Source organism: Pipistrellus kuhlii, unplaced genomic scaffold, assembly GCF_014108245.1.
Source record: "Pipistrellus kuhlii isolate mPipKuh1 unplaced genomic scaffold, mPipKuh1.p scaffold_m20_p_1, whole genome shotgun sequence".
Taxonomy (NCBI): domain Eukaryota; kingdom Metazoa; phylum Chordata; class Mammalia; order Chiroptera; family Vespertilionidae; genus Pipistrellus; species Pipistrellus kuhlii.
The window spans coordinates 68,736,136-68,759,660 of NW_023425404.1; the positions used below are offsets into that span (position 1 = coordinate 68,736,136).

General features: G+C 36.4%; 1 protein-coding gene across 2 annotated transcripts in view; it reads right to left on the reverse strand.

Annotated features, from left to right (window-relative positions):
- PRKD1 (protein kinase D1) overlaps window positions 1-23,525 on the reverse strand; it is a 278,574-nt gene that overhangs the window by 49,376 nt on the left and 205,673 nt on the right. The window contains exons 5-10 of one of the 2 annotated variants that reach the window (XM_036450797.2): window positions 21,757-21,780; window positions 7,252-7,462; window positions 7,030-7,107; window positions 4,990-5,194; window positions 2,871-2,994; window positions 1,105-1,182 (exon numbers count right to left, since the gene is read on the reverse strand). In XM_036450797.2, coding sequence (XP_036306690.1) covers window positions 1,105-1,182; window positions 2,871-2,994; window positions 4,990-5,194; window positions 7,030-7,107; window positions 7,252-7,462; window positions 21,757-21,780 — 720 coding nt within the window. The remainder of the gene's footprint in view (window positions 1-1,104; window positions 1,183-2,870; window positions 2,995-4,989; window positions 5,195-7,029; window positions 7,108-7,251; window positions 7,463-21,756; window positions 21,781-23,525) is intronic. The other variant, XM_036450803.2, reaches the window with a different exon arrangement.

Below are 23,525 nucleotides of genomic sequence, written 5' to 3' on the forward strand. Positions count from 1 at the left end.
TCATTTTCCCCAGAAAAATTCAAGTGCCTTTCTCATTATGTTCATGTGGCAAGAATAAGTATCAATAAGAATAATGATTTTGATCCTGCCTCAAAATCTAAAACAGAATATAAATGACAATTTTTGTGACAGTGAGGTAGAATGACAACACTTTTAAAATGCATTGTGTTATGAATGGCTGTTTCTAATTTTTAACTATTCTTTAAGGTACTGGAAGTGATTCCTATAATTTGACTGGATACATGTTAATATAGTAATACAGCCAAGTGAATAGTTTTAGTGAGAAAAACCACAGTGATTGGTTTTAAAAGCAGTTGCTTTTAAGACCATCTTAATATTAAAAAATAATAATCACCACATTGTCTTCCAGGAGGTATGGAGTGACTAAGACATCATAATTGTTAAAACACATTTTTTATTGAAAATTTAATGAGATATCCTTTTTCCATTAGAGCTGTGTAAAGTGGCCACGGAGAATCACTTCAACTATGCCTGAGCCGGCATTCATTTTGCAGGAGCAAGTATAAACTGTTTTCATTCTGAATTTCCTTTGGAACCTTGTTTTAATGGGTGATACATTATTCCACATCTGTATTATTTCATGTAGAGAGAACGAAAATTGCTGCCAAACTTTTGCAAAGTGCTCTTTATGAATATTGACAATGTAAGAAGAAATCAGTCAAGGTTTGATTTCTTAACTACTCCCTGTGATGCTCAAGGCTGTAGAAGGAAAAAAAAAAATGAAGAAGCAAAAGCAAAAAAAAGTTGGAGGTAGTGGATTTCAGAAATTACTTTTAGCTAATTTGCTGTGACCTTGACTTTTCTGTTCAAATCACACATCTCTGCGAAATAATCCATGAGCTTCTTCTCCCCCACCATCAGTCCATGGGGCCAGAAGGATTCCCTTGGGAAATGTCAAATTCACCAAAGGCTATTGTGGGGTCACAACCTGACTCCTCCAAAATTGTAAGTTACAGAGAAGAAAAAGTATCTCTTCGAGCAAGCACAAAAACAACCATGCTTGTTGGATGTATTTTGCATTTATGATAGTCTACATACAGAGAGTGTGAGACCCCAATCAAGGAGAGAGCCACCCTTACTTACCTTGTAGTACCTGCTTCCAGTATCATTTTGAAAGAGGGTTATACATTTGCTATCCAATCTCCAATAGTGCCGTTTCCGCTGAAAGAGAAGTTAGATTCAGGATCTTTTAAAAACCTTCAAAGTATTTACTATGGATAAAATAAAACCCATTTCCCAGTGGGGACAAAATTGGATGGTGGAAAGTGCATGAAAGACTCACAGCCAATTTCATTCTCTGCAAAGTGTCTATTTAGCCATTGTGTGGTAAGTTTGCATGTCTACATCAGAGTGATAAGCAATAAAGGAGGTGATGTATTATTCTCAATCAGAATAGAATTGGGCATGGCATTTAGTACATGCATAATAGTAAATAGAAAATATGCTTTTGAAATTTATTTGACTGCTTGACTAGCTAAAGGTGGATTTTTAGTCTATAACAAAATAGAAAGGCTTAACAGGAGATACAAAGTTCATACATTCTCATTATTTTAGAACATAAGGAATGCCATGTTGATCCAGCCAGGTACTCTGGCTTCAATTAGAGACTGAAGAATTCTGAATGTCACAACAGAACTGAAGACTACTTTGACTCCATGGCATCAAAGTAAGGGAACTGTATCAAATCAGTTTACCTTCTCTCAAGCGCTCTACAGATCTCTAAACTTCAGTGATTTCGTTATTAAGTCCATTTTAGGGGTGGTGATGTGTGTATGTGTATGTGTAATTTCACCTTTTTAGACCCAAAAGCCCCAGCATTATTCTTGGTCTTTTCTAAAACCAATGTTAGACCAATCAAAGATATAAAATATGCTTTAAATCACAAGTGTCAAACACAAGGCCCGCGGGCCAAATCCGTCCCGCCAGGCCTTGCAATGTGGCCCGCACCGCGCTGTCATCACTACACTCCGCTGCGTTTCCATCACAATGACAGTTTATGACTGTTCAGTAAACCATTCGGCCCGCGATTTAGGCTGGATTTTAGATTTTGGCCCCCTCTCTGATTGAGTTCGACACCCCTACTTTAAATACTTGACACCATGTGTAGGAAAAGCTATATCATGTTCAGTTGAGTCCTACATTAAGTCATGCAAATCTTTCTCCAGCATAGAAGGTTGAGACTATAAATAAATGGGTTATAGGTGTTTATCTAATGAAATAATGGGAATATTACAGATTAGAAAGTAATGAGGAAAACACTACTGGTAACTGAGAAAAAAAAAGCTTATCATTAAATTTAAATTTAACTTTAAAACATGGATTCAATTTTTATCTCTTACCCACATGTACAACCTCATTTACAACTATCAGGAGAATCTACAGTAGTGAGCAGCTTATATTAAGATTTAAATGTGTTGTTGATTTTTATCTAATAAAGTATAGGATTACTGTATTCCCGAAGACAGTTTTTAAGTGAACACTTAAGAATTTAACAAGAATATAATAGTTGCATTGTTGTTTTTTTTCTCCCTAAAAAACAGACGAGCATTCTTAAAGCATAGAGTGTGGTTTTCACGTCTGCTCTAAAATGGCAGGTGGGCATTCAAGTTGTCTGAAGATCATCCTGAGGAAAGAAGCTAATTGGTTTCCCTGAGGCTGCTGTCTACACTTTTTGCTAGCTTAGTTGCTTGCTCAGCTACCTCTGACACCCAGAGACTGCTGAAGTGTCGCACCCGATCCAGGCCAGGCCTGCAGGGAGAGTGCTCCTGGCAACTTGGAACACCCCACGCCTTCCCGGGTGTTCGGGTAAAAGTGAGCAACCCCTGAGAGAAACGCCCCGGGCCCCTCACCAGTGCGTCCTTGCTGGTGTAGTGGACCAGCCAGCCCTCCTTCATCACGGTGCTGCCTTTCCGCTTCGTGTGCTTGACAGACTGCACGACTCGCATGAGAGGGATGTTGTTGCTTGTCGATGGACTTGGAAAGTCAAAATATTTCAGGAGATAAGTACTTTTTGAAAGAAATCTTTTCCTGCATAAAACTATTTCAGCTATTTCAAAGTGAAAGTAAGAAAAATGTCACACCCCCATTTTTAGTGACAGGTACTGTCAGAGAACCATGGCTCAGCTTCTGGATTTCTCTGAAGAGTGATAGGCATGTCACATGTACACTCAAAAAACCCCAAGGCAGGATAATAAGTGCCTTCATCTCCAGGCTAACCTCTATGGTGTTCAGTTTTGGATAAATACCAGGTAGATTACTGTCTTAGGGTCTTAAAAAAAAAAAAAATATATATATATATATATATATATATATATATATATATATATATATATATATAACTGAGTTTTTACCGAGAGGAAGGGAGAGGGAGAGTTAGAAACATTGATGAGAAAGAAACATTGATCAGCTACCTCCTACACACCCTCCAATGGGGATGTGCCCGCAACCAAGGTACATGCCCCTGACCGGAATCGAACATGGGACCCTTGAGTCCACAGGCTGACACTCTATTTACTGAGCCAAATTGGTTAGGGCCTGTCTTAGGGTCTTGAGGCCACAGTATTCATGACAACTCATTTGCTTACTTATTACATACTAGAGGCTTGGTGAATTACTTTGTGCACAGGTGGGGTCCCTTGGCCTGGCTGGTGATCAAGGCCAACTGGGGTTGTCTCATGGAGGGAGGGACTGCGGGAGGTTTGCCAGCCACAGGAGCTTGGATGTGGGAGTGCACTGAGCACCAGGGGCCAGCTCCTGCATTGAGCATCTGCCCCTTTGTGGTCAGTGTGTGTCATAGCAGCCAATCGACCAGCCATTTGGTCATTCAGTGGTTTGGTCACTTAGGCTTTTATATATATATATTACAGGCAAAATATTGATCATTTATAGATAACATCATTTCACATAAATTTGAGTCTCTGAAAAGTTTCATAAAAATTAAAAGCTGTTTAAACTGTTTTTTAAATAACCATTCTCCATGAAATTATATTAATCCTTTAACTCTTTCTTTTTCCTTTCTGTGTCCTCTTCCCTTCTCATTCCCACATGCATCAATGCATGTGGCCCCCTTTGATGCTAAAGAAATGTATACCTTCAAAAGTGGGCCATAAGACTAATATTATCCAATATTTTAGAAATATACTTTAATTCATTAAATGGAAAAAATGTCATTATTTGATTGTTTTACTCTGATGAACAATTTCAATTTGGCAATTAATATGGCATTTATAAGTGGACACAAAAGTTTGAACACACTTGTAAATTAGAGATTGGCAAATTTTCTGTAAAGGGCCAGGTAACTAATATTTTAGCCTTTGCAGAATACTAAGCTCTGCCAATTGTAGAACACATGTGCCCACAGACATTATGAATGGGCATGACCATGTTCTGATACAATTATTACAAAACAGGCAGCATCCTGATTTGCCCAGCGTGTGCTAACCCCAGATGTAAAAAAAAAGGGAAAAAAAAAAGAAAAAAGAAAAAAGAAAAAAAAATGGAGATCAGAGAGTAATTTAAAAAGTATAGATGGCTAGATCACAACTATGAAATTTCATATACTTCTGAAAGTGTAGACATATGTGATATTTGTGATAGGGACCAGCTATAAAATAAATGATATCGGCTGAGATTCATCCCCAATCTTTGTGCTTCTACACAATAAGCTTTGCATAAACATTAATAATTTAGTAGTAAGTTTGTAGATGGCAAATATGAGAACCCCTCACACGCAAAAAAAGAAAAAAGAAGAAAGAAAAAGTGGGTCAAAGACTGAGGCCATGCTAGAAAAGGATGCAAACTACACTTCTCCAAGGGATCCTGATCTCCTCACTCCAAAGGCTCTCTATGCTCTACAAACACAGCTCATTCGTGAACAAATTATGCACACACTAGAACTTCCTTTTGTAGTAGATGAAAATATCAGCTGCAGGTCCACTGTTTGACCAAGGCTGTGAGTATGGCCCTCACCTGATGGTTCTGTTGGAGTCCTCCTGGTCTGGATCTTGGTCCTGCATTTCCCCACTGTCGTTCTGGCACTCTGCCATCACCATCGCAGCATCCTGGACCATTGCTTCTTCCATATCGTCCATGAGCCCACTGTTCCTCTCACTGTCATTGTCATCACTCCCTTCTTCCATGACCACGTCAGACTCTGCCCCAGGGCTGAGCAAATCTAAAACATAATTGTTGATATCTGTGAAGATAAGCCTGCGATCCTGGAGCCAGAGCTTAAGAGAAAGGCAATTCTAAAATGAATCGGCCAGAAACCCTAAAAAAAGTAGTTATTTGAAGAATCTATCTTTCCTGTTTTTAAAATTTTTGTTCATAAGTATCTGAACTTATGAGAGGACGAATAGGTAATTGGCAAGCAGATACTTATTTATTATGCCTAAAAAACATGAAAAGTCACAGAGAGCTTTAAAGAAAGGCAAGGGTGAGATAGAAGCAAAGTGCTTGGAAGCAATGATACCAGGCAGAAGTGAAGGAGAAATGAATGGATAGCATTTCAATATCCCAGCCCTGGTGGGACAAAAAGGATATTTGGACAGATGAGGGAAACTTTCACATGCAAAACTTCTCAGGGTCATTGATTCTTTCTAAGTCATGGATTCCAATATATGAAAACAGTCACATAAGAAGCATTTTTTAAATACCCAAGATATTGAATTACCAAGTTGACAGCAATGAAATAAATTATAACCATTTACTGACTTACTTTAAAATTAGAAAATAAACTGATCAGAGACTCTAGCCTGCCAAGCTTGGAAAATTGAAATTCTACCAGATTTTTCTGACTTTCTGGGAAGATGCAATTTCAAAGAAATTAACAATATCAAAAATGGCACTTCCCCCCATTAGTTGTAGTTATCAAGAGTACTTTAACATTTTCTGGGTCGGAACAAAATCCATACCACATGTCACAGGAAGTGGGGAAATGGCCAAGCTTTCCACTTTGGCAGTTAATTCATGCACAAATCTCCAATGCACAAACTAATCTGGGAATGTTTGCCTGGAGAGCATTCCCTTCTTCTAGTAGTTAGGTATTTCTTCTAGAGAAGAAAGTTATAGAGAAAGATAGCCACTTGTTCTTCAGTGTTTTAGCACAATAAACAAACAAACAAACAAACAAACAAATAAATAAATAAATCAACTGGTCTCTTTGGTCTTGCATCACCATTTTTCGTTCCAGAGCAATCAAAAAACTGATACGAGAATAAAGGTAGAAAGCAGTCCACTATCTATGGAAAAAGTTAGCTTGTGGTAGATAGAGAGTCAACTACTTTGCTAAGAATTCATGAGGAATACTATGTGGAAATGAAATGGGAGCTGTTCCTTTAAGACATGGCATTTTTCTCAAAGAATCTTTCAAAATTAATTTACGTAGCTAGAGTTTTCCCAAAGGAATATTACCAAAATGTAGAAAATGATATGTATTTTTAATTGGCTGAATTACAGTTCCTTTTATTATTGAAGTTTCAGGTTAATGGCACATGTGTAATGAAAGTAGCTGGACGGAGGAAGAAGAGGGAGATTATTTCCTGATGGGATAGTCTCTGTATCTTCCCTCCCTTGACCAACAGGGATGAAAACTACCCTTTGGTCTCAGTGCTTGGAATGATGAAGAGGGAAAGAGACACAGTTATGAGTTGTAGGTGTTCCAGCATTCCAACACTCTCTCCATTTCCAAACAAACTGGGAGAGAGGTGTATTAAAAAGGACAACTGGAGAAGAAATTCTGGAATCCAAATTTTCAACACTGGCTGTTCCCTGTGTAAAAACAGAGATAATCTCTTTGGTTTTTATCAAAACCTTATGTGCTGGAATGGGTGATTTTCTACAGTACATATAGTAGGACAAACTGAGGCCATAATTTCTTTTTAGCTGAGTCACAAGTATCTGAATGGAAGAAACAAACAACCACAACAACAACAAAAACACAGTAAAAAAATAAAAATAAGAATCCCGCTAGCTGATAGCCTCTGAGATAGATTGCTGGTTTATACCCACCTCCATTGATGCTCACTTCGCCCAGGCAGTTGTTGGGTACTTTTGGTGCACAGCGTTTATGACAGTTGAATCTGCAATCTAATCACAATGATTTCAAAAGGAAACAAAAACCAAGAATTCATCAGCACGTGAGTTGTAAAACAAAGGAAAGTAATTTCAGCTGGAGGAGAGCTAAGGGTCTCCTCTGACTGGGGAAGATGCTGGCGGCAGGAGCCCCCCTACCTTTGCACTGCAGGCCCTGCCGGAAGAGCCCCTTGAGCAGCTTCTTGCAGTACTGGCACACGGTGGGCCGCGTGTACGAGTGGATGACGAATGTGTGCGGCACTTTCACTTTGGACATCAAAATCTTGTCGAGCTGAATGGGGCGTCCGATGTACGACTGAGAATTGGACCTCTTCTCTCGACCAATAAATGATTCTGATGGTGACTTTTGCTATAGTTTTGAAAAGCAATAAAGAACATTAAAATGTAGGAGAGTACTTGATTGGTATCCTCATGCATTTTAAACACCTTATGTTTTACTATTGTATGTAGTGGCTTGATCCTTAAGAATGTGAGCTATATAAGGCAAAACTGTTCCTGTCCATGAATGTATTTATCATCATCCCTGTATTTCTTATTTGAATTACCTTGTTTTTATAGTTTGAAATGAAGGGAAGTGGAAATCAGAATATCTGAACCTGATTTCTAGACCTTACACAAAATTTTGGCTTCTAAAAGTTATGTAATAACTTTCAGACAGGAAAATAGAGTTGAAGAAAAAAATGGCCCTTAACCCCACTGTGCAAATTACTTCATTGACATTTTCTATAGTATTCCATGCACATGGTTAGAAAATATAAGCAGTTCAAGAAGACAGAAAATGAAAAGTAAATCCACCAGGTCTACCTTATATAGTACTCCATCTGAAAAACACCTACAATTTCTTTAGATTCACTCAAAGGGAAAGGTATGATTTAAAATGATCTCAACCATATGAAAATAAAGGATGTATTATAATTCATACTTTTTTATATATAATTGGAAAACACAGAAACTGGTGGACTATCCATGACACACAAATATTGGTGTTCTGGTTACAATTATATCTCTGTACACTCTTGTCTCTTGTTTTGGGCTTAATCAACCCAAGGCATATGTTTTAAAAATTAAAATTAACTGTTTTCAATTTTTTGGACAATTTCATGGTATCTCTTGACATCATGGAAACATACTTTGGAATCAGCAGTATAAATGTATTTTGAAATCATCAAAATAAAAGAAAAATTAAAGTACTTTTAAATACTTGTTATAATTACAATTATCTCACTCATTAAGCTTCTAATCTGAGTAATTATTGTATTAGGTGTCTTATAAGATCAGGCAGGCCTTATTATTTATAGTTGAGGCATCACAACTCATAAAGTTTAAATAATATTTTTTGTGTCAAATGCTAGTAAATAGTAAAGCCAAAATTACTTGTATTATCATCTTATTCAGTTAATTTCTATTTGGAGTGATTCTGACAAGATGAAAAAAAAATCATATTTTACATGTAATTTCCATCCATTTCTATCTCTGTCTGCACCAAAAGGTTAATACCACTTATTACCAAATGTGGAAATTTTGATTTGCAAATTCACTAGCTGCAACAAAACATTTTTGATTTAAGGTTCTAGTTAAGATTATTATGTCTACAGTTATAGTTAGAATTATAATTCCATGAAAGAAAACTATAAAATATAATCACTCTGGAAAGGCTCAGCTCCTACAGAGACGTCTGGGGGGCTTATAAAGATGGGCCAAGGCCTGCCAAACCAGAATCATGAACATACTGAGGAAATATCTTAGGGATTGAAAAATAATTGAGTCCATGGGGTTAGGTCCCTGTTTCATGTGTCCTTCTTGAGGAACTGCAGCCAACAGGCCAGTTTTAGGCACAGACTAAAATGAAAAGTGATGTTTTTCCATAGTTGGAAAGTTTCAGCACTCAGAATAAAAGCTGACCTGATGTCACACTTTCTTAGCAGACTTAAAATGTTTTCAGATTTGGAAAACCATATGAAAACTTGACCATTCAGTTATTTTCCTTAATTTAAGATACCTAATTCTAGGCTGTTAGCAGAGCCAGTTCAACATAAGACTATTTATTATACCTTGGGGCAAATTCACTTAGAGGAGTAAGAGGCAATCTGTTTAAACAGACAGTTTTCTTCTCATCCAACATAGTAACATTCATATAAACACGGCCATCAACTATAAGAAGTGAGGTTAGGGAAAATAAACTGGCTGTTCCTTTGTGCCCAGACTCTGTACTGCACACATTCAGGCAATAATGAGATGCCCATGGCCACATGTGTCCCTGGCACAGAAGAACCTAAACTGCATAATTTAGTCAGAAATTAAGACTTTACTAGCATTTTAAGATGTAATTGCAATTTATGATTTTACTAGCATTAATAAAGAGTGCCTCCTGTCATTCATGACATCTTAAAATTACAATTACGTAGCAACATGACCAGCAATACTATCATTAAAATTTTTTAAAGTCCCAAACATAATTAGTCATTTTCAATATGGCCTATAGTTACATATGATAAAGTAGAATTTTCAAATATTGAGACAGTGTGCTGGACGGTGACTTCTCATGTGGGAACTAATTTATTGCTGGAAGGAGATCAAGTTTAATTTATTAGATAAACTCTTTGGGGAAAGGAAGAGTGACAAAGCCTTCTGAAATTTTGTTTGCAGAATTACATGCTATGTTTTGGGAGTGAGCACGCATTCGTTTACATGTGCTTTTCCTATTATGTGGCAAATCTAAGAAGTAAACACAAAAAAGAACACTGTGCCACTATCTGATGACTTTGTAAATGCTTCTGAGATATTTATCCATTCTTCAATCAAAATGTAAAACAGGGCCAGGGCCATCATTGATATATAACAAATGGTAAAACAAAAACAAAAGCCTATGAAATCAGGCCATTGCTCTGTGATATGTATTTAACATCCTATATAATAAAAACCTAGGTGGCATCATGCCCTTACATGATACCCTCACATGATGTCATCACAAGATGGCTGCTCCACACAGTGAGGCCTGGGGGTGTCATAGCTCAGCATGGCACAGAGGCCAGTCCAGGTGGAGGAGGCAGGTCACAGCAGGGGAGGACAATTGGGGGGCAATCAGACCGGCAGGGAAGGGCATTGGGCCTAAACTGGCAGTAGGACATCCCCCAAGAGGTCCCAGATTGGAGAGGGTGCAGGCTGGGTTGAGGGACACCCCCCTCCATGTATGAATTTCATGCACTAGGCCTCTAGTTATTTATATAAATGTTTAAGACCCACCATTGCTGTCATCAGCAATTATCTCTTCAAATATTTTCAATGATGAGAACACAAACTAAACATTTCTAAGGATTTTCTCCATTGCTAGTGGGAGTGGGGTTCTTGGGATGCCACTGGAATAAGAATTACTGGAGGCCCCCACATGAAGATGAGATGTGGTAGGAAGCTTTGTTTGTGTGAAAATATATTCCTCAGTTTCCAAAGTCCCATTTTCCTGAAACAAGTCCTGGAAAAGGTGCAGTTGGGGATCCAGCAGAGCTAACAGCAAAGCCAGTGTCCAGAGTTTAAAAAAAAAAAAGTATATAAAGTGAAATAACAGCATTGTGTTATTTCTTCATTCACTTCATTTTACTTGTTTCCTGATTTGTATACTTAATTATAATGTTTACAGTACTTTAGAATTTTAAGTAAGACATTTTTTTAAAGTATACTCTGGTAATAAGAAAATTATTCATTTCTCATCAACACTAGTAAAGGTTTTATTAGGTTTAATAAGTTAATTAAATTGATTTTCACTGTTACTTGTTGTTCTGCTTTCGCACTGTGTGAACCTGGGATATCTACAGGATGATTGTTTTTGTTTGTTTGTTGTTGTTTTTTTTATAAGAAAGTTAAAATGCTTTGGAAAGGAAACCACTACGTTTTATTTTACACTACTTCATTATTATGTTCAGAACAAAAGTGGCTCAGAACTCGCAGAATAAACTTAAAATGCCCTTCTCCATAATTACAGTAAGCATACAGGAGGATATGCTTCCAAAATTTTTAATTTTTACATTAGTCATGGGTCCTATAAATTGTTCTTTTCCTGAGTTGAGGAGTTTGGATCAAATTACAGGTATGCGAGGAAATTTTGTGAGAACTGGCATTATCATAACATATGGTATTGGGATGGCTGTATGTAAATGATTTGATTTAGCAAATTACAGATGATAAAAAATATGACCATGTCTTTTGCATTCTCAGTGCAAGAGGAATCTTATTAAGGGAGAGAGAGAATAGGAGAACAGAAAAGTGATGAAAGCTGAAATTTAAAGGTAGAATTAGAGATTAAACAGAGTAAATATCAGAGAGATTAAAATTTGGTTAAAAGGCTGTGGTTTTGTGAAGGAGCTGCAACATCCTTATGCTAACAGGGGTTCATCTGAAATGAATGCCCAAGTGAAAACTACATGCATGGACACCTACTTCCCAACACAGTGCATTCTGCTTTGCAGAGCCTGACTTTGTTTTTGAAACTGGTATGCTGAAGGAATGACTCAGCAAGTGGGGAACCTTCCCAGGAAATGATTGCTTAGATTACATTATGGAAACTCCAACTGCCAGCAAGTCTTTAAACATTTAACAGGACTTGGAAACAAGGCATATTCCACTTCAAAACAAATTCTCTTCATTAGCAAAGCTAGAAAAAGAGGGGGGAAAGATGCCTTAACTTGTGGTTTGCTTGTTGTTATATATGTAGAGATCACACATGATAAAAGTCACTTTCCAAAAAGCATGATTCAAATACACAAATTAACACACACACACACACACACACACACACACACACAACAATAGCCTGTTCTCAGTGGTTACAGCATCAACCTGAGGATAGAAGAATCTGGATTCAATTCCCAGTCAAGGAAGGGCATATCCATGGGTTGCACATTTGATCCCTGGTTTGGGCAGCAACCAATCCATATGTCTCTCTCACACTGACGTTTTTCTCTCTCTCTAAAAATCAATGGAACCAATATCCTCAGGTGAGGATCAATAGAAAAAAAATAATAAAAAACATGGCTCAAATGAAAACTTGTGCAGTATTAAAATATTTATATTTATTAACTAAAATTCATTTCACAGCCCCACATTGGAACTGGATTTTGGGTGACATAAACTGCACCTTGAGTTAAAGGAAACAAAAAATGTTCAGAATATTTTAGCCTACACATTGACAGTTCTTTGTGGTGCTTTCTCAATTATCAGACAATAAATGTCTAAGGAAAGGATCATGTCTTCAAATATTTGTGCTCTATTAATGAAAACACACATCTGGTACTTGATAAAAAAATAAATAAACATTGCTTGCACTCATCAGAATGAATGTTTTCAGGAAGTGACTGGGAATAAAATGGACAAGACATTTCAATAGATATATTTAAAATGCAGGCTATAATATAAGCATATTTCAATAACTTAATATTACATGGACTGTAACTTCTACAGATTTGCATTTTATTGAGAGTGTACAATTGGCTACAACTATAACTGCTCTTTGAACTTATCTTCTTCTTGATTCTGACCCTTATTTGTCCTATCCAACATGAATCTGTGTAGAACTCTTCTGCTCTGGAAAGAGAAAGGGAGCAAGCTCATATCTGTTCTTATTAATAGGTGGTCCCTCAATGTCATGGAGGCATAGAAAATGGTGTGGACTGTATTCAATTGGAGAGGATGAGCTCAATATAAAAGGGATGAAAATAAATAAATAAATTAATTAATTAATTAATTTAAAAAAAGGGATGGCCACAGCTCAAACACTGCTAATAGCTGCCATGAGAGTATGTAAACCCAGTGCCTCAAGACCTCTTCTTAGTTTTTCAAAAGAAGCAAAAAATCCAACTGTTTTGTGAAATAACTCCATTTCAAGATGTAGGCAATTCTAAAAAAAAAAAAGAAAAATTTAAATATTTTGCCAGTCAACTTATTTGGGTAACAAATTTAGTTCATGAGGAGTCTGACCTTTGAACTAGGTAGGCATAAGACACTTTTTATAACTTTCATATGTGCCAAACTCTTTTCATATCCTTCTATATACATTAATACATTTAAATCCATGACCACTCATGTTATGGTCCCCCTTTTACAGATAAGAAAACTGAATCCCAAGAAGGTTAAGTCATTTGTCTGAGATCATACAGCTTGTTAAATTCCAGACCTACGAATTCAGGTATTTTTAAAAATATATATATATTTTATTGATTTTGTATAGAGAAGAAGGGAGAGATATAGAGAGTTAGAAACATGGATGAGAGAGAGTAATCAATCAGCTGTCTCTTGCACACCCCCTACTGGGGATATGCCCGCAACCAAGGTACATGCCCTTGACAGGAATCGAACCCGGGACCCTTCAGTCCCCAAGCCGACGCTCTATCCATTGAGCCAAACCGGTCTCGGCAGGTATTTTTTTTTTTTTTTTTTGCTCTAGATGATAACAATAATTTCTCTCTCCATAGTCCCTCTCAGCTTTTATATTCTCTGGTTTTATACCAATATAAAAATAGAAAGTATTTTCTTCTCCTCATTTAAGTCATGAAGGAAGAGTTCATAGGAAACAGTGAAGATAATTAACAGTGTATTCTACATGCCAAAATGCAATGTGAAAATATTGTGAATCCTTTAACCTTGACCTACAGAAGAGACTTTGAACCAGCCTGCCTGTGCTCAGAGGATAGCATATGAGTCACACATGTTTTCTAGAACATAATGACTAACTGAATAAACAGCTTCTATTGTATAAGCATCACTCAGCTGGCTGCCTACTTTCCTATTCAGGTACTAGCACAACTGTGTGAAAACAAATGCTACCAAATCCTTTAAGATAACTAGCATTTTGAATTTTAAGATAACTAGCATTTTGAACTAACAGCATTCAAAGAACTACCGTGTTTCCCCAAAAATAAGACATCCTCGGAAAATAAGACCTATTTACAGGTTTCCTTCTGAGTGAAATATAAGGCATCCCCCGAAAATAAGGCCCCCCCTAGGCTAAACATGAGAGATTTGGTCCACTGATTCTGAAAGAAATGGAGTCACAAGAAATTCACCAAGAAATTCAGGAATTGGATTGTTATGATGATGTTCCAGAAGATGATGACATGATTGTCATTGAATAAATGAGTAAATTATGATGCTATAGGATTCACAGTTTGTCTGGATTGTGTTGACAACTACTGTACTACCATACCATATACAGGTAATAAATTTCCTTTATTTTCATTTAACAATAAATGTGTACCATATTCTTCTTCATGGAAAAATAAGACATCCCCTGAAAATAAGACCTAGCGCATCTTTGGGAGCAAAAATTAATATAAGACACTGTCTTATTTTCGGGGAAACAGGCTATGCAGAACAATACCTTACACTAGTTCTCTCCTACTGCCATCGAGATGGCTCTATCTGATTTAAAAAGTGTTCCCCGTGGCAAACCCCTCCTCAAAGCTCAATTAAGATGCTGCAGGACATATAAATACCCTAAATATTACTCTCTGAGCCCAATGAATTTATTATTTACCGTATTTTTCGGACCATAAGACGCTCCGGACCATAAGACGCACCAGTTTTTAGAGAAGAAAATGAAGAAAAAAAGATTCTGAAACAAATAGTGTCCTAAAATATTTTATGTGCATTAAAACCCAACATCACAGTCATAAACACATGTAATCAACCCTGTAAAGTAAACAGCAGCATTTAGAACCATTTTAGAGCCGGGCAAGCACACAGAGACCACACAGAGCCGGGCAAGTAAAAAAACTTTTTTTTTAAAGTATATGTGTAGGCTATATTTGGACCATAAGACACAGGGACTTTTTCCCCCCACTTCTGGGGGGAAAAAAGTGCGTCTTATGGTCCGAAAAATACGGTAATAGAATTATGGACACAACTTAATTGTTACTATCCACAATAGCATGTGTTCTTTCAGATGGTTTTGCCTTATTCCTCAGATTTCAGCCCTGTAAAAAAAAAAAATGTACAGTCCATGGAGAGAGGATCTTAAGTATTCTGTTCATCTTGTATCACCAACTGCTGCAATACTGCCTCACACAGAACAAATGCCCCTATATATGAAGGTTTGCAGCAAAGATAAACCACATCGATGGTGGAGGTGCAGGGGACATTCAGAAAAGCAATTTCCTGAAGAAGACATTTAGTGCGAACACGGAAGTAGTCTTGCCATGCAATGACTATGTTCAGTGTCACTGGCCATTACAATTCTGCTTAAGATGACTGAGCGCTCCCAATCTTCAAACTGCTTAGAAATGTCTTTCATACACTCTGAAGCCTCTTTATCTCACTTGGAAATGATTATCTAACCCTACTAATGGTCGCTGCTAGTAAAACATTGTGAATGTTCAGTATGATGCAGACTACTTTCTGAAGTAAAAATAAATACGTAATTAGCTCCTTTCAACAACAGTACACACTACTCCACAATGGGAAGTCGGGGGATTTCCAGGATGATTTCTTGGGCAATGGACAAGTTTGAAGACCCCCAGGGAATGGAGGTCACATAGGAACAGCCATGTTTCCATGCCCTGTATCTCACTGAGTCGCCAGGATACTGTTTGATGAGTTTCAGATTGTTCAGTGCTATTCTGCCACAATTCTGATTCTATATCCCTTGAACTATAATACCTGCCAAGTGTGCCAGATTTGTGAGTTTGGCTCCTCAATTGGATACCCTAAATACAGAGCATAAATAAAAGCTAATCAGCATCTTTTCATACCAATAAAAAGCATTGCTACAGGGCAAGGGGGGATATATGCCCCCTGCTTAGTGGTGATGGTGCTGTATTCTAAAATGGAGAATCCATTTCTTCATGTTTGTAGCAATTGGGAAAGCTCACAGAGTAATAACATATAATTTCATTAAGAATACAAGGTGATAAGGACACATATGTAATACCTTAATCAATAAGGAAAGAAAAAAGAATACAAGGTGATCTGGATTTGCTAAGTGCTAAAGTAGTCTTGAAAGTTATATTAAGTTTTCTGTTACTCCATTCTCCTCAAGGTAAATAGAAATGAAAGGTAAAGGAACCTTACTATTTTCTTAAGTGATCCTCCCTTTGCCAGAAAAGCACAAGAACTGTTAGCAAATTGTTGCAAATTACAGGCATTGTTCTTTCAAAATGCCAGTTACCAACATCCCACTAATCTGTGGGGTTTCAGAGGAAAAGGGAGACATAACAGGAGAGCACTTTTTTTTTTTTTTTCCTGAAAGCAATGCAACCTTAATGCTATGCACTATACACAATAAAAAGAAGTGTTTCTATTGAGGAAGACAATAAATTTACATGTCAACAACTTCTACTTTGAGGCTTCAAATGTCAGACTTGTTCTACACCTGAACATGAATCGGGTGGTAAAAGAGATTATGCAGAAGTATCAACAATAGCAATTTTAGGGATATATTATTTCCATGGTATTCAATCCTGCCTAAAATCGAGAGGTGCCTGGCCTGGGATTATGAGTTCACTGGAAAGCTGAATGAAATAATTTGGAAAAAGGTCGTGCCATTGAATATTGCCTTGGAAACACCAAGGAGAAGCTGTAAATGCAGGCCATGAACAGTCCACGGCTACAAAGGTTAGAGCCCCTCCCTGCAAAAGTGGCCCAGAGGATAACTTTCAGGTTTTATAGCACCTCAGCCTGCAACATCCATGGGGAACATGAAGCACTGTATTTATGAGCACACATGCTTCTGAAACAATATGACAGAAAGGACTATATTTTAATGCAACTCAATTAAAAAAGAGAGGGAAAAGATGAGACTTTTCCTTTAACTACCCCCAAATTTTTATTTTATTTATTTTTATTTATTTTTTTAGTTTTAAAAATACAGAGAAGCACTAACTCAATGAAATCATATTGCTCAGTGATATTTTCAGTGCAAAACTGGAATACCACCTCAAACTAGGTTATTTTTTTCATTGTTTCGGCTTCCATGCCATTGCATTTATTATAAAAATAGCTCCACTTTCAGTGTTCTTGAGAAGGGAGAGAATTCATGTGATCATATCAGAAAACCAGGTTTAAGGGATGAAGTAAAAGAATGCATCCAAACATTTCTGAAACAGATAAAATGTTAGAAGATGAATTATTTCTTGTTTCTAAAAGTCTAATTTATAGTACCAATTCATCTTCTACCTTCCTCACACTCCTTTATTATTTCTTCTTTTTAAAATTAATCCTCACCTGAGGTTATTTTTCCATTAATTTTCAGAGAGAGTGGGGGGAAGAGAAGAGAGGAAGAGAGAGAAGAGAAAGAAAAAGAGAGAAAGTAGAGAGAGAAACATCAACTTGAGAGAGACATATCAATTGGTTACCTCCTGCACACCCAGACCAAAGCTGGGGATCGACCTGCATCCCAGGTACATGCCCTTGACCAGGAACAGAACCTGTGATCCTTCAGTGCAAGGGCCTACTCTCTAACCACAGTACCATGCTGGACAGGGCAGAGTAGGGACATTGCTGAGGACATGTACACTCTCAAATTTTTCATATTACTCAGCCAAGAACTCAGTATTCATGATTGGTCAGGAATTAAAGGAGACAGGACTGAAATCTGGCCAGGTCTAGCCTGACATAAGATGGATACTGTTGGTCAATAAGTAAATGACTATGATATGACCATTGTTGGTAAAAAGAGGGGTGTGTGTTTTGTAATCTTAAGATAGAAAGCAATGTTTTGCTTTGTATTGTGTATTCTCACATGGCTTGTGGGGAGTGTGAGGGAAGCCCATGCCCTGTATTTCATGGAGTAGCAGGTAGGGTGTTTGCTGAGTTCCAGATCACCTTTCCTGAGAGGAGCACAGGACTTTCAGAGCTTTCATTAAAGATCCATTTGTTCCTAAGACTACATGTTTATTAAGTGCAGTTAAGTACTATCTGATGCCCCCATGCTCCAGTGGAGTTCATGAGGAACTCTCCTGCAGTACTCATAGTTGGAATTACACATCTGATCTGGAAGTTTTTGTTCACAGCATGCATGCACATATAACAAACCAGAAACACAATTGAAATCAGGCAAAATCTGATTATTAGCACATGAAAGGCCGCACACTCTTAATCCTACGGAAGGGTTCCTTCCCCACAAATCCACCACTGCGCTTCTGACGCTCAGGGGGTGGAGATGTGGGTTGAAGAATTCTTGGGTCTCTTTCCTCACTGAAAGTATACAGTGCCCAGGTTTGAATTTGGAAAGCTAGTTTGTACAATCAACAAAAGAAATTTTGCAATGTCTGGCAAATGCACTATATGGATGTCATTTAAATGGAAAAATTATTTCTTAATTCAGATGAATCACCAGGATTCCTGGAACTCCAGAACACAAAAGCAACAATTAAAGTCTCTACTGCTATATAGACTTTTGCTACTTTGGAAAATATCCCGGAAAATATTCATTTGGCCAGAAATATCATCATAGTTTCATTCAGGATTAGAAATAGTTGTGGGTTTTTTAATCATTTGTTCATTAGAAAAGAATCTACCTTGACTATTATAAAGCATATCAGGATCATATCCAGTTATAAATAGAAATTGCAATACTAGAATTATCTTATCGTCTTTATAATTTTAAAATTAACAAAACAGTAAATAAATGAGTCATTTTCTAGAAAAATATGTAGCCAAGAGTTCCTTTTAGTACAATGCTTGGCTTAATTAAATGTGAGTCAGTAAACTTTATGAAAATAATAGCAGTTTATGAAATATTATTATTTATAAAATATGTACCCTAAAATAAAAAAGTTAAACTGAATACTGTCTAACTTTCATAAAAATTAAAGGATGCAAAAAAGTGAGGTTATAAAATAGTTGAACCCAGAGAAAACTTTTGCAATGAGCAATTTATTTCCTAATAATTTCTGGAAAGCAGAAATTATTAGGAAATAAGAATTACCAAAAAGACTACTAGATTGTTAAGAATTACCAAAAAGACTACTAGACTAGAATAATTTAGTTTCACCAAAAACAATTTTATCTATTGTCTACCTTAACCTCAAAGCTATGATAGTAAATACATCCTTAAAAAACATTTAAAACACTTAAAATAACTTTAATAATGTTCTTAAATTGCAATCAATTTCCGCAGGCCTAACTTACATTTTTTTAAAAATTGTTATCAATTATGCACTGCGGTTGCAGAGGACACCAGTGTTTCATATTCTGCTTCACTTTCTACCTTGACTTCAGTAACTTTACCTCAAGAAAAGACCATTCTCCTCATAATTTGATAAAACTATGATGTTTAATCTGCTCATATTAGTTTATTTTCAACAGTTTAGAAATAATAAGAAAATGAGTGAAAATATTTTTTGCCAAGTAAAAATGTTAGTTTGGGAAAAAACATAAAATACATAAATACGTAAACTGAAAATATACTTCCATCATAGATTAACAGATAGAGGATTCCTATCATAACACATGAGCAACCAAGAATCATCTCACAAGGAAAAGAGGAATCCTCCATAAATGAAAAACAAGTAGTCAATAAATATATGAAAAGCTGTTTATCTTCCAATAGAAATTATGTTAAATGTAAGTATTTTTTCTGAAGAAATTAATAAAAAAAAAATTAAAATATTGACAAAATGTGCTGTTGGGAAGAGTGTGGAGAAACAGAAACTTATATACCATCATCAGATTTATAAATTTAAACGTTTACCACTTTTTCAAGAACTATTAATATTTAGCAAAAAATAAGTATAAATGCTTTAGTCATTTCACTTCTAAGGATATAACTTACTAATCATTCTGAAATGCTTATTGAGAAATCTACTGATACTTTTCATACAGTGCAAAAAATACATAAAAATATATACAAGAATGCTTATTTCACATTGTTTAAAATTAAAAATGAAAACCTAATCTGTAGATTAAATAAATATATATGCAGCATTGGGATGTAATACTAGGAAGTTTTGACAAGGACCTATTTTTATTTGTTTGTGTATGGTCCATTTATGAAGCTCCATGATGGCAGATCATCGATATAAGTTCACACTTATGCATCTCAGTGTCACAAAACACGCTGAACATGGAACCATGACCAGATTTCTATAACAATTCTGCAAATCATAATTTGTCACTAAAATACTTCTCTAAAAATTTCATCACATTTCATGCCTTGTTTTTCCCAAGACATTTATAAGGGGTTAAAGGATGCAGGGTGGGGAGTCTGTTGCCTTTTTAACACACGAGGTATAAACAAGTTCAAGAACAAAAGCTTATGCACAAAATGCGTCATATCTATCAGGAGTCACCATGTGGAGGCCTTGCTGCCATTAAGCTGTACAGGTTCCACAGGAAAGCAGACCGCTGGTCACTCCTCCTTTACACACTCCACCCCTGGCTTTAGTCACAAAGGATGATTCAAAGGAAAAGATACTACTTCACTAAAATTACATCTGGAAGGCACTGTAAATTACAACATTTAAATTTATAAGAATATAAAAAAATTATATTTATTGAGCTTTCACCTGTACTTTTCTAAGAAGGGCCCATCTTACCTAGAATAATTTGTAAACATAGGAATTTACTATTATTGAAGCAGATTTCTTCATTTTACCTGTTATAAATCAAGGTATCTTGACTTACCAATTTTATTTGACCCAGAATATGTTTTGGTTGTGTTTTCATTAGCTTCCTTTGTTAGTTACCTTAACAAGACCAGCTTAGAATGAACACTAATAATGATATCTGAAATTTATAGTCTCATGAGGGAAAATAACAATTTGCAAGAGGTAAAAAAATAAGGAAAACTAAATATTAACAAGTCAATTGGTCAAAAGAACTTCTCATAAGAAGAGCACTGTTATATATATACTCTATGCCAATGCTTGACCTAAATGTCCCTTCTTCATGTTCAGGTTATTGACTGCTTAAGAAAGATAAAAGGCCAGTTTTGGAGAAGGACTTTATCAAAACCTTTATGAAGGAAATTTGTGTCTTTTCCATATAAAGTTATTCTTGGATTAAGACCCTGCAATATCCACATGCATACCATCCTTTAAAAGCAATTAGATGGTGATAATCCATTAAGGATTAAAAGTTCCTTCCTTGAAAAAGTTATATTCATTTTTCAGGCAGTCTTTGTTTAGTGCCTCACTGTGCCAACCAAAACCTGTGTGTATTGATATGTGACCTCCCTTTACATGGTTCTGTGCTACCTGGCATCAGGACACAGTTCCAATATGCATACATTTCAGCTAACATGCTACTGAATGCAGTGAGTGCTGACTGTATCCTGTCTAGTCTGCTGGGTTTCACACACAAGCCATGGATGTTATGAAATCAGGTTACAAGTTGCCTGAGGGCAAAATTTTATCTAACAGTTCAAGACCTATCACCCTACGCTCTTCGTTTTGTTGAGGACTGTGAAAACTTGAACAACAACAAGAAAAGACAACAATAAAACTATGGTGTGGTTTGTTTGTTTTTTGCAGTTCCATAGATTGGTTTCTCAGGTAATATTTTTTAAAGGATAGCTGACATACAATTTTGAGCTGTGTTCTGACCTGATTATTTTCATAGAATCGATGCAGATAATTGTCTGATAACAACCTAATGTTATAATGCTGGTTTGCAAAGACGGTGGGTTACATTTTAGTGCCAGGTAGAGTTAGTACATACCTCAAAGCCAGGACTCAGAGGAGTCTTAGGGATGAAGTTGTGAAAGCAAAACAGGCAAAGGAGCAGAATAAAGGGAGGAAAAAAAAAACACAAAAAAATATATAGTGTTATTGAAGGAAAACAACGCACATTACTCAATAATGTTTTATATAGGTTTGTTTTCATGAAAAAGCAAACTTATACTAATTAGTCTTTGTGGCAACACACACAGCTGGGTTGGAAATTACTTTTTAACATTTCAATAGAATTATAGACACAAACTCAAGATTGCAAAAACAATTTTCAGTTGTGAGCTGGTAAAGGTAAAAAAAATAAAACACAAAATACTGCTTGCCATGGTGTCAGTGATGACAGATGGTTCTTTCACCTTGTTGAAAATAAATTATAGACAGAAGCATTTTTGACCTTTAGGTTAAAGATTAGATTTTCTTCACAATAATTTATCCTCTCTATGGGAAAAGGAAGAAAAAATGTTATCAAAGTAAGAAAATGTTACACTATTGCTTTCTGCCTACTGGCAAGAATAAGTCAGTGGTTTACAAATCTGGAAATTCCAATACGGGCTTAGAGTTATAATGAGAGAAACATGCCACATGCATTCTTTGTTCACCTTAGAGTCTTTGTTGCATATCATTGTTTTCTGTCTGATTTCATTCAAGGTTGAAATATAATTCAAAAGTGAAAAACTATTCTGAATGCTTTTATGAGGAGAAGGAATATCGATAAAAAACATAAGAAAAAATCTTGGTTAAATAGTCAACACATATCTGGTAATTTATAATGAATATGTTCTTTTTCATCGCTGTTCCTTCAAGCCTTTTTGAGAGCACCATCTTTTAACTAATCAAAACAAATCAAAACTAAAATAGAGTTGACTCTTTTTCATAACAAATATGCATGGTTGGTGTGGCTAAGAGGTTGAGCATCAACCTGTGTACTAGGAGGCCACAGTTTGATTCCCGGTTAGGGCACATGCCTGGCTTGCAGCTCTGTCCCCAGTGGGGATAATGCAGGAAGGAGCTGATCAATGTGTCTTTCTCATCATTGATGTTTCTACCTCCTTTTCCCTTCCTCTCTGAAATCAATAAAAATATGTTTAAAAAAATGTGTGACTGTGTTTTGCAAACAGTAGTATTTCTGGTGTTGAATGAACTTCTGCACTTTGAGGAAAAACTGTAAATTTTTTTATCTTTAGGCTCCTTGATAACTACATACATGATGTAAAGTACATTTTCAAGTTTATTGGCTATTTTTTTTTTTTTTTTTTGTAAAGTGTTCAAATATTATGCCTATACAGAATGGATTTGTCTGTCTTCTAACATATTTTTAGAGATTTTTAAAATACATTCTAATTTAGTTTTTTTATAGTATACTAGGGGCCCAGTGCCCTCTCACAGTCCGGGACCCCTCAGAAGATGTTTGCCTGCCAGCTTAGGCCTGCTCCCAGGAAGCAGGCCTAAGTCAGCAGGCGGACATCCCCCGAGGGGTCCTTAGCATTGCTGCCATCGCTGCACTTGACAGCTATGAGACCTGCTTCTGGCTCAGGGGTGCTCCCCCTGTGGGAGCACACTGACCACCTATATTAAATGTCTGCCCCCTTGTGGTTAGTGCACATCGTAGCGACTGGTCCTTCCTCCTTTCAGTAGATTTGCATATTAGGGTTTTATTATATAGGATATACATTAAAAACCCTCTCATTTTGTGACTTGCTTAATGGCATTTCTTCTTAGTCTCTGACTTGCTCGATGGTATATTTCAATAAAAATAAC